The sequence below is a fragment of the Hakea prostrata genome, chromosome 7 (genome assembly GCF_041222555.1).
Source record: "Hakea prostrata isolate BN-2017 chromosome 7, UWA_Hpros_2, whole genome shotgun sequence".
Taxonomy (NCBI): domain Eukaryota; kingdom Viridiplantae; phylum Streptophyta; class Magnoliopsida; order Proteales; family Proteaceae; genus Hakea; species Hakea prostrata.
Window position 1 is genome coordinate 40,008,099 of NC_142606.1, and position 12,602 is coordinate 40,020,700.

Here is a 12,602-nt window from a genome sequence, read left to right on the forward strand (position 1 = left end):
TAATCTCCAATTGACAACATATTGTGACTCTGATTGGCAAGTTGTCCTATAATAGACGCTCCACCACTAGGTATTGTATCCTTCTAGAATCTAGTCCAATTTCTTTGAAGACAAAGAAATAGACGATTGTATCTCGTTCTTCTACGGAAGCAAAATACTATGCCATGGCAATTATTACTTGTGAAATTACATAACTTTCAAATCTACATCATGATATTGGTTTGCCATCAACACAAGACATTCCATTATATTACGACAATCAAGTTGCCCTTCATATTACAACAAATCATGTTTATCATGAGTATACCAAGCACATTGAGATAGACTACCATGTCATCTGTGAGGAACTTCAAAGTGGATTAATTTGCACAACCAAAATCTTTTGTACAAATCAAATGACTAATTCATTCACTAAGTCCCTTGGTCGAGCCTAGTTTCAACATATTTAGCCCAAGTTGGGCATTTGTGTTCTTCATGCTCCACCTTGAGGGAGAGTGTTAGCTATCCCCCACCTCAGTATGAATCAAATTAAGAAATCATGTAACGTATCATATTGATTCTAGTTTAGGTAGTTTTGTATTGCTTTATACGACGGTCATATTGATTTTAGTCTAGGTAGTTTTTTGTATTTTGTCTCCATATATATACAAAGCACGTGTGGTATGTAGAAATGTAGGTGTGATGACTATAGATATCATGCACCATCTATTTTAGAAAAATCACATCAGTTGCATACTAGTCAGTAGCAATGTGTGTACCAACTCGAATACCACTCAATTCATTTCCTGAACTGTAAATAGGATTTTGTTAGGTTTTTAAGAATAGATGAGTGAGTAGAAACTATGAAATATACATACACTTCAGAATGGTGCTACTTGAAATGATACAGAAACTTGTAACTGATTAGTGTAATACAGTGAGAGTCCAAAGGCTAATATAAAAGTCCCTGTATATTTAATTAGTTCATATAATTTGTGTTATCTAGAGAATTTGGGTCTACAACATCTGCCTCTCCATGAAGCACCCCAACCTCTTCTAACTCAAAAATCAATCATATTGGTAGTTAAACCTTTGAGCTGACAACATATGAACTCTTATCAAGCTCCCAACCATGGACCCTATATTTCTTCTTAACAGCATAGCACATAAGGGATTTTGCATTTGAAGAATCCCAAGGTCCCATGGCAGAGCCATTAATTAGATGCTAGAGTCCTTCCACTGAGTGCATTCAATTCCAAAAATAATGACAGCCTAAGTAAGACAAACAAGAGAAAAATGTAGAAGAAATAGACTAAAAAATGCATTAACAAATATCTCTGCCCATTTCATATCATTTTATAATACAAAGACGGTTTGCAGTTCAAAAAGGAAAAAAATGATGAGAAATCAATTTTTACCCAACGTTCTTGAAAGTACTAAGTTCATCCCATCTAGACATTGGTAGACAACCTTCAGAGAATCCAAATATTTCAGATATGTTTTTAACAAATTGGTGATAGGGTTTCTGTGGATGTTCAATCTCATATATAACCTTATCTTGCAATGTTCCACCCAATCTAAGTTCAACTGCTTCAAAGCTACCAAAATTTTCGAGCAGGGAATTATATCTTTGACGACAGTAAAAGTAGACTGCATAACCTGAAGGGTTCCAAGTGAAAAAATAGGGAGTTGTACCTTTGACAGCATTTAATAAGATTTCGTTATTAAGATCTTGCACGAAAAGCCAAAAGAGTAAACATATGAATTACATAAATCAGCATGAATCAATTCTTTGCTTGACTTTAAACCAATGTGTTTGTAATTTAAAATTAATCAAAGTAGAATGCATACCCAACCAAAAGGTAAAGATCACAGAACCACAGAAGCATGGAATCATAATAACAATCCAAAGAAAATTTTGTACCAAAGAAAGGGAGAGATGTGTGGGTTGGTTAAAATGAATATTGAATACCAGGGAATGGAGGATCAAAACATTCTTGTGTTTGCAATAAATAATTGTTAGATAAACACAACCACACATACAAATTTTCTATCCCATGCAACTCTGATCATTTGCAATATTCACAAAGAAGACTTACAAAGAGGAAAAGTATAGGAAAATAAGACCTCTAAATTCTTATCGCAGTAATAGGATCCACTGCGATATGCTTATCCAGGCTTCATATATAGCAAAAGCAATGAAGAGAAGAAGAACATACCTCTCTAGTTGATGCAGGTGTTTGGACGTAACTGTATAGCAATAATAAGTTTCACCTCCAATGGTTTAATTCAATTGAAGAAGGTCAAGATGGCAAGATTTCCAAACGTTGTGTATGGCAAAATTTCCAAACTTACTTAAACATAAGAGATTACTTAACACTGACAAATCATTTACACTATCACAATAATTTTGAAGAACCTACTCCTTTTCTACTCATAAGACAAATGGTACTAGCATCAGCAACTACTCATTGTTCTGAAAGTACTATGGGATTTCATTTAAGTTAAGAGAATTTTAAAAAATAAATAGAAATTGAACGTTTCAATGCAGAATGGGATGAGATAGGAAACCATAACGTTTCAATATTTATTATTGTTTGATTGAGTGTTTCATTAATCATTTAGAGAGAGGCTCGAGCTATATAAACCTCTTGTTTGATAAACCTCTTGTTTTGGATTTTATAAGTTCAGAATGTGGCAAATAGGCATAGAACTCAGCTTCTAAATTCCATAAAGAGAGAGGCTCGAGGCAAGGGAATTCACCAATCAACAACAAACTTTTGAGATTAGGACATCACATAGATAAAGTTTCACTAGATTTGCATCATGATGCTTATGTAGCCTTCGATCAATTTTCTAAGTCCCGAGATTTGGATGTGGTTTTAGATTTCCCAACACAAATAGATCTTGTTCTTCTTCTGATTTTAGTACCATGTAGACCACTCTGTCTCTGCATTTGAATCAGTACTCCAATGCAATGACAAAGATTGAAGTAATGGTTTGTCCTTCAAATTTGCTTCCTCTGCATCTCTCGCATCTCGTACATTTTCAAGCCGTTTGATGACTAAGCTCCTTCTAAGCTGGTTTAGGCCATGCAATTCCCTAAGCCCACCAATAACCTTCTTTTCCTTTCTTCTTCTTCTATTGTCATGTGGGACTGCGTCTGAGTCTCCCACATAGAAATAATCCAAAGTTTGAAGAGAAGTCAACTGTCCCAACCCATGTGGCATGTATTTTAGTTGATTTCATATCCTTTTGAACAAGCCTTTTATGAGAAAATCTTTGCCCACAAGAACATTCCCCAATCCCAAGATTCTCCTCTTGGAGTTGGGGCATGGAGAAAAGAGGAGGTTTGACAATACTTACTTGTCACGGTTTTAGCCCATAATGTGTGTGGGTTGTTTATCATTCTCTAAGTGTTGGAGAGTAGGGTCTTAAAACCTAAACCACCTAACCTCTTGTGTTGGCAAAATTTCTCCCATTTGACCCAATTAATTCTATGAGATGAGCCATTCCTCCACCAGAAATCCTAATAATTTCAGTTAATTGGTTTTTTATCTCCTTTGGAAGGAGAATATTGGACACTGCATAAGTTGGAAGGGTTGTTACTGCTAACTTGGTTAAGATTCTATTTCCGTGCATAAGATACCAACTTTTCCTTCCATCTTGCCAACTTAGTATGTAACCTTTAATAAAGGAATGAAAATATCTGGGTTCTGACTTAGCAAAAGAGGCCGGTATCCCAAGATATATTCCATGAGAGATCACTTCATTAATTTCAAGGAGTGAGGAAATATAACTTTGAATTTGAGTTGGGTGCATCTCCTAAATCGAATTGAGGACTTAGAGAGGTTGATATGCTGACTTAAGAACTGCTAGTATTCTAATGAGCAATGAGGATGAGCATTCTATAGTTGAGCAAGTAAGAAGATTATGCAATCATCTCAAAGAACAAATGGTTAATTTCAGGGCTTTCTTTGAGAAATGAATACCTGACAGTCTAAGGATCCCAGTATTTGAGGTGAGTCTCTTTGAAAGGTCATATTGGCACAATATAAATATATAGGGGCTAAAGGAACATCCCTATGTTGGCCCCCTGGAAGGGCTAATCTTTTTTCTTAATTTCCCATTTACTTTGTTATGATATTCCACACAGTGGATTATCTATTGGTTCCACTTCTTAGCAACACCAAGATATCTAAGGTTTTCTTCTGTGAACCTCCATTTGAGCTTATCATAAACTTTACACATTTCCAACTTTAAAGCTATAAATCTAGACTTTGATATGGATTTTTTTTTCTTCATGAAATGTACACATTAATGTGCCAAGTAGACATTATTAGAGATTAATCTATCTAGCATAGCTGGATAGATTAATATGCTGGAGAAAGGGCTTCAGCCTATTTGCTGGACACTTGGCTATTACCTTGTATGGTACAATGCACAAGCTTATTGGCCTCAAGTGACTTTGATGCATGTAGGGTAGCATATAGGGTCCCTTCGGGTCCCATACTCAAAGTGGGATGAAATTCGACCTGTTGGTCCAAAGCGAGCTTGTGAACAAGGCACAACTTTGTAGTGATTGTTGTCGTTTTTTGTACGTTTCAAGGTAATTTTGAGGGCATTTTTGGGCATTTTTCTGTTTTCAGTAGCATTTTCATAATTTTGCATTTTTCATTTTATCACCCTATAAAACATTGTTTTATGCTTGTTTTGGAGGTAATTGAATATTGAACTTCTTGTTAAGCATTTTTAAGATAATGAGTTTCTCCATTATCAATCCAATCTTCTGTCAATCTTGTTTCTTTGTCATCTGGCATTATTTTGGTACTAGAGCTCTAGATTGTTTCTACTAATGGCTGAACAAAATCATGGTGGTCAAGGACAATGAGGTGCTCGTGGAACTAGGAGATGTGGAGGTTTTCCTGCAACATACGAACAATTGCCTCTCAAAGACCTACAAGAAATAGATATAGAAGAGCAGAGAAGGCGGATCTAAGATTTGGAACGACAACTTGCACAAGCCAGGTTGGGCATCCAATCTCACTTTGAAGAAGAAGAGAGCTGGCCAATCCAAATTTTGGACAAAATTGGAGATCACGAAACCCTTTTTCAGAATATCAGAATGAAAATCAAAATTCTTGATGTTAAAGGTAAGGCTCATCCTGACAAGTTCATTGATTGGTTACATATAGTAGAATGGTTTTTTTATGTTAAAGAATTGACTAAGGCTAGAAAGTTGAAGTATCACTTATTAAATTGAGAAAACATGCATCCATATGATGGGAACATGTTAAGAAGCAACGTGCCAAAGAGGGAAAAGCGAAGACATATATACGGGATAAGATGAAGAAATTGCTACAAACTTTTTTTTATCCTCTCATTTTAGGCAAAAGGCGTTCATTGAGTACCATAATGTTCAACAAAGAGATTCAACTGTCAAGTTGTATACCAACAAGTTTGATTGCTTGCAAATGCAATGTGATGTGGCAAGTTGATGAACAGACTATTGTTGGATATTTTGCAAAGCTGCAATCTAAAATCTCAAATTTTGTTCAGTTGCAGCAGTATTGGACATATGAGGATGTGTGCAAATTGGCTTTAAAAGTGGAAGGGTAGTGCAAGAGGAAGTGTAGCAATTCGGGTTCCAAATTCTTGAATTGACTTCCAAACAAATTAAAACTCCTTTAGTGAGTTTGACACCATCCAGGTTTTTAGACATACAATATGGATTTCCAAGTTAGAATCTTGGGAGGTTTCACATACTTACTTGTGACTTATTGTATTTCATTTTCATCATTGTTATTCTCACATCATTTATAAATCTTGGATATGATGTGATAGGAATGGGGTAGTACAAGGCATCATGGATATTATTCGCCCGGGGTTGTGGGTTAGCCCAATATGCCCCTATTATCATGTTGTTACCCTATCAACATGGGTATTGAGACCGAGTGACCCGTGACAGCCATATTGGGTTCTCGGCATCCAACAGTGGGTAACCATCCCATGAGGAGACACAAATAGATCATGTGTCATTCATAGTAGAGTTGCATATGATAGATGTAAACATCTTGTGAAGGGCATGAGAGCATCCGCTCTATCATATGTGGGTGACCATAGGGTTACGGGTGTTTTCCAATAGGTGAAATATTTTGTGAGAACTGACTTCTCTAGATAGGCCAGGATACTCGACTGAGTTGGTTGGTGCCATAAGAAAGGCTTCTGAACTTAGTATAACATGATTTAGTAGATGACTTTTGCATTAGGCTAGGAAGTTCCCATGTCAATGGTTGTGATGAGAGAATGTGGCTTTAATCCCCAGCCATAGTTGTGGATTGGATTGTCATCCCTATACCTAAATCGTGATGCCCAGTTCTATTGGAGCCATTAGGGCTCTGTTTGAGACTCCCCAGAGGAGGCTGGTATTGAGATGGTTAGTACTTAGGAGCATCCCCATTTGCATTACTTATCATCTTCCATGAATGAGCCAAATATATTTGTTAGTTGTGTATATTGGTTTTGAATCTTGATAAACCATTGAGTATTTACTACATTTATTGAATAAACAATAACTTTTTGACTCTTTCTATAATTAATTTTATCTTTGAATTAGTTTTTTAATCCCACACACACAATAACCTGAGTATATTGGTTTCTCTATTATTTCTATGATTCTACTACTTCAATTATCTGTAATTTTACTCGATTTTAGCTGACTTTCTTCTTAGCAAAGGAATAATTCTTGAATCAAAATCCAAATTTTAATTTTAATTTATCCATTTTTTTTATCGAATCAATACCTTTTTTTGGTTTCATTATTTCAGTCTACACTCAATTTATTAACGATTTAAGCTGACTTTCTTCTTAGCAAAGGAATAATTCTATTATTTCTTGATTCACCCATCGTTCCGGGACTTCTCTTAGCAAGGAATAATCTGATCAAAATCAAATTTCAATTTTAATTTTCATTTTTTTATCGAATCAATACTTTTTTTCCAAGGGGATAACCGGGGATGGGAATATTAATATGGTCTTTGCAGTAGGGTCGTTCAAATCCGAATAATTCTTCATCCGAATAGTTCCCAAATAGATAAGTATGGCCTTTGACAAAAAAAAAAAAAACTATGGTCGTTCCCCCAAGGGAGGTAGGGTCTGAACCGTCACACTACTGTGGGCCTATATGAGTCATCTCGCACTCTAAACCGGCTCGACCAGGTTTATTGATTCATCTTGGCATTTTCATAAACCGGACTTTTTCTTCCGGTCTAGTAGTTTTGTTCATGTTCGTCGCTCCAAAACCCTCGCATTGTAGTCTTGGAACCTTTTCATCAGAAAAGCCAGCTGAGAGCTGAGACAGGGGAGATGTGGAAATTCAAAGCAACTACTCTTCTTTTCAGATTTTCAAGCCGTTTAGCTCCATCGCTACGAAACGTGGTACCATTGAAGGCCGTCACGGTAACTCGATTTTCGTCTCCACATTTCTCGTATTGGGTTTCCAAAACCAAACCCCTCTATCAAAGTCCTAGATTTTTCTCTCTTGATTCGTCATCTAATGGGCCTGATTCCACTGAGGAAATTCATGATTCATCAGATGCTTCTTCCTCTACTAATACAGATGGTGTTCTTCATGAAGAAACTGATTTTGTTTCCCAAGAATCGGAAGAAATCTTCAAAAATGCTGCAGATAAGGAGGCTGTTCAAGGTGAAATTCCAGATGGTGGTGATGAAATGAGTAGCTCTGTTTCAGAAGAATCTGTAGAAGAAATAAAGGCCGAAATTCCAGAGATTAATCTGGAACAACTCGAGAATGTTGTGTCGATTCTTCAAAGTACTTTGGAGGAGCCTTTAGAGTCAACTCTGGAGGAGATGGATTTAACAGTAAATGAAGAGTTTGTTATCAGGGTACTCCAGACGCCACAAATAGTGGGTGAGAATTTAATTGGATTTTTCCAATGGGCTTGGAAAAGATCTGAGTTTTCTATCGGAACTGGGGTTGTTGATACCCTTGTTCGAGTGGTCAGTGCTGGTGTGAGGAAGAAAGATGCCTACGCTTTATGGGATTTGGTCAAGGAAATTGGAGAGAAGGAGAATGCTGTACTAAGCACTGACATTCTTAATGAGTTGATCCATCTATTCCGGAAGTTGGGCAAGGGAAAAGCAGCTCTGGAAGTTTTTAAGAAGTTTGGAGAATTTGGTTGTGATCCTAATGCAGAATCTTACTATTTCACTATTGAAGCACTTTGTTGCCGGTCATTCTACGATTGGGCCTGGCCTGTCTGTGAGGAGATGCTCAACACTGGAAAATTGCCTGATTGTGACAAGCTTGGTAAGATTATCTGTTGGTTCTGCAAAGGAAATAGGGCTAAAGATGCACATCTGGTCTATCTAATGGAAAAGGAGAAGAACAAGTACCCACCACAGTCTTCTGTTTCTTTTCTAATTAGTTGCCTATGTAGAGAAGATGCAACTGTCCAGTTAGCAGCTGAAATGCTAAATGATTTTGCGAAAGAAACGCGGAAGTACGCTATCAAGCATTTTTCATCTGTTGTTCGTGGTCTATGTAGGATGAAAGATGTGAAAGCGGCGAAGGACTTGCTATTTAAAATGATTGATGAAGGCCCACCTCCTAGCAGTCCAGTGTTCAATTTTGTCATCACTGCGCTTTCTAAAGCGGGGGAAATGGAAGAGGCCATGAAGCTGTTGGAAGTGATGAAGGGTAGGGGGCTAAGACCTGATGTGTACACTTATAGTGTGATTATGAGTGGCTATGCACAGGGTGGTCATATGGAAGAAGCATGTAAAGTTCTATCAGAAGCGAAACAGAACCATTCTAAGCTGACCCCTGTTACTTACCATATACTAATTCGTGGGTATTGCAAACTTGAGGAATTCGATAAGGCTCTGAAATTGCTGAGTGAAATGAAGGATTTTGGTGTCAAGCCAACTGTTGATGAGTATAATAAGTTGATCCAGTCTCTTTGCCTCACATCTCTAGACTGGAAAACATCAGAGAAGCTCTTGGAAGAAATGAAAAAGGATGGTTTGTTTCTTAGTGGGATCACGAGGGGTCTTATAGGGGCAACCAAGGAACTTGTAGAGGAGGAATTGCAAGCAGGTGAAGTTGGTGCTAATGCGTAGAGCACCTGTCATCTATGGGGTGTTTGGTGCAGATTCACAATCTGTTTTTGTATGTAATTTTTCCCATTTGGATTTCTTTCAGAATAAGATTTGCGTCTGTTTCACTTGTTTTTCTTCCCTCATTTATGTACTTTCATCTAGTAATGTGACCTACCTATGGGACACCAATTCATCTTTGCTATGGGTCTCATCTAGAAGAGTAGCCAACAAAAGTATCTGCTGATTAGATAAATTCGTAATCTTCAGACCTTTTCTTCTTTCAATTATTCCATGAAATTGCCCAAATGAGAGATATCTTAGGTTGTCTAACAAGTTTCTTTGCCCTTCTAGTGATATCTTATAGTCAAACTTTCAAAACTCGGTCCAAAGGACCTCTGAAGGTCTCTATATGTTTATGGTGCTTGGAACGCCTATTCTCATGGAGGATTCTTCTTGGATTTTCTTTTCTCTGTTTTTCCTTACTACAGCAGTCTATGCAGGATCAAATACCTATAATAGGATATAAAAGTCCTGAATTGAGCTTGAAGAAGTTGAATACAGAAATTTGAGTTCCACCACCATCCCCACCCAAGGCAAAGTAGCTTGATCAAGTGGATTTAAAGGTATATTTATTACTATGACTTCAAACTATATCTTGTTAAGTAAATCTGTGCTCCTTGTGTGTGACATGCGATTGGTGGTCCTTTTCTAGCTGCTGAGGTCCTATGCAGTCTTTGGTATGGTTTTTGTTCTTTATTTTTTCCCAGATAAATAGTTTTGGTAGTGTTTGGTACAATTTAGACTACTTATTTCTATTTACAAAGGGCTGAAAAAATTCAAAAACTGAAAACAGGTTGAGACCTGCTTTTAATTTTTCTATGAAAATCAGTTTCTTGTTTTTGCAGTGGCTTGTAAAATCCCTGTGCTTATAACTTGTTTAAAGTGAGGTTAAAACTGTAAATTACTTTTATGACTTTGTCTTTCAACCCCTCCAAACTCGTTTCAGGCATATGAACAATTGAACAGTACATAAAAGTCTGAAGGCACACAGATCTACTGTGCTTTAGCGTCTTTCTTCCTCTTCAATACACCTACTACTGGGCACATGCTCACAATGAAGAACCACATCAGACCCCATCTTCGCTTCATTAAAGAAAGTGAGCACCACAGCTTTATGCTCTGTTAGCAGGGAGTGAGAAGAGAAAGTTCTCACACCCCAGATGCATTACTCAAATATGAATTTCCTCTGTTAAGCTTAGGGGTTCTAAACCTTACCATTCTGACTAAATTGTCAAGAATCCCAAAAAAATAATAAGACTAAACATTCTGACTGAATTGTCAAGAATTTCAAAAAAAGAATAAGACTATGAATTAATTAAGCAGGGATTCTTCTTAGCTTCTTGTTTGAATTCTTTGATTATATACAAAAAACCAACACCAATGACCTCATTTTTGTTTTTCAGAAAGAGCCAAGCAAAGAAGGTGATTTACATCTCACCACCAGCAGCTGCAAACAGTAGGCCAGCTGGATGAGTAGTGCCATCAGATCGCGGCACATGGAGAACATATGGCCAGATACCCATCAAAGTTCTCCTTTTCCGAGGTAATTTTCAAACTATTAGCTTGAGTAGAATTTTGTTGAACTCCAAAAATGTCTTAAACTTTACTTAAATTCACACAATCGAAATGAATTTTCATTGCACCCAGTGTCTGTAGGATGTACCAGCACACGTTGGGGGGGGGGGATGTTGGGAATTTATTCCCACATCAGCAGCTGGAATACCTCTACCTATTAGTCCAATACCCACAAATTTACATTCCATATGGTGAGTTGTGTTTCCTTTTTTCTTTCTTTTTTTCCCCCTCATCCCTGGGTGTAATGGGTATGATGAGTTTAATGGTAATAGATTATATAAATGAAGTTACATTTTGTATCAAGTTAGATTCATGCTTCAGAATATGGATAGTTAAATTTGATTTTCTGTTTGGTTGATATGTCATCTAAACATTCCAGGGGATATTATAGATGCAGCAGCTCTAAAGGCTGCTTAGTAAGAGAACAAGTGGAGAAGAGGTCAACCTGAACAACGTGTTGATCATTTCCTACACCTCTGAACATAATTCTCCAATGGCCAACCCAAAGAAATGCCCTTTCTGGCTAATCTGGATCTCACTCATAAGGAGCAACAGAGCTTCAAAGAGCTTACCATCTTTGCAAATTTGGCACCTCAAGATTTGTGAATTCAATAAATATGGATGATTGGTGAATTCAATTAATAAGATCTCCCTCAGACTTATCAGCCGGCACCTCCAGATTCTGATCAATATGATAGCTTCTTTGCAGATTTGGCAGAATTGGAGCCGGACCCCCTAAATCTCTTGCTTTCTCAAGGATTCAATGGAGAGAAAATGGATGAAGAAAGAGATAACACAGCCTTAGATGCCTTCAATCTCTTTGATTGGACAGGGGACGCCGTGATATTTACACAATGTAGGTGGGTTTATGACAAAAAGAAACAAAACAAGGCCACTGATAAGACAACTTTAATTACACTTTTGTGGTGCAACTCATTCACTGGTTATAAACCTTAAAATCCAGTTTCATATGATATAGAGAAATTCTACTGTTGTATTTGTTGTTATTTACCAGAACTACAGTCTGCAGATGAGGAAAAGAGTAAGACTTGATTGATTGTGAACGTACACATGATACCTCATTCTTTGGGATACCAGTGGATGGGACAGAAATTAGAGGAACAAGAGTCCGGATCTATTAAGTCTTTGTATATGTGCTGTAAAGTGCTAGGATAATGAAACCTTGATACTAATAGTAATGATGACGAAGTTTTGAGCATTGCAAATATGGTAGATTGTATATGATAACAACAATAGGTTCTGTATCGAAGATGAATGGTAAACCAAATTGAAAAAGCCTACAAGTATTGATGATTGATGAGTATGTTTTTAAGTAATCTATTAATTGTTTTCTTACTATTACTTGGTATGACATATGATTGGTAAACTTGTAACTATAGTGTTCTATATGTTTGGTATTAAGCTTATGAAAAAGGCCATTTATAACTTTTTTTCCCCCAAAAAAAACAAGTTTTAGAACTTATAGAAAATCATCTTGTGTAAAGAGATGTCAAATGTATTTTTTTAGTACCTATTAGTTGCCAAATGGTTTTTTCATTTTGACACAAAATGATTTTTTGTGTTGATTTTTGGAAAAAAATAATAATTAAATTTGATAGAGTTCCAATGAATGATGAAAAATATACTATGTCTTTTCACATTCAAGTTGTAGTGTAGATGGCCTCTAAAAATATGATTGTTGACCTATTCATGGGTGAAAACCGTCTCGATTATGAGAACTATGAGAAATGGCAAAGAAAAGTCCAATACTAACTTAAATGACCAAGATTGCCTAGAGCATCTCACCACAAAAATGTCTAAACCAACCAATCCCCCCCCCCCCCCAAGGAAGAGAAATTGTCCAGTCT

The 12,602-nt window shown here is 36.8% G+C and overlaps 1 protein-coding gene across 1 annotated transcript; it reads left to right on the top strand.

Annotated features, from left to right (window-relative positions):
* The first annotated feature begins 7,270 nt into the window (after positions 1-7,270).
* Positions 7,271-10,845, top strand: LOC149011132 (small ribosomal subunit protein mS80 (rPPR6)-like). Its single transcript, XM_089164307.1, has 3 exons — positions 7,271-9,169; positions 9,600-9,836; positions 10,106-10,845. Exon 1 carries the CDS (start codon positions 7,345-7,347, stop codon positions 9,118-9,120), a length of 1,776 nt encoding a protein of 591 aa, XP_089020433.1. The 5' UTR covers positions 7,271-7,344; the 3' UTR covers positions 9,121-9,169; positions 9,600-9,836; positions 10,106-10,845.
* Positions 10,846-12,602: the final 1,757 nt, after the last annotated feature.

Coding starts and splice junctions, on each gene's coding strand:
- LOC149011132 (XM_089164307.1), top strand. CDS start 7,345: ATGTGGAAATTCAAAGCAACTACTCTTCTTTTCAGATTTTCAAGCCGT.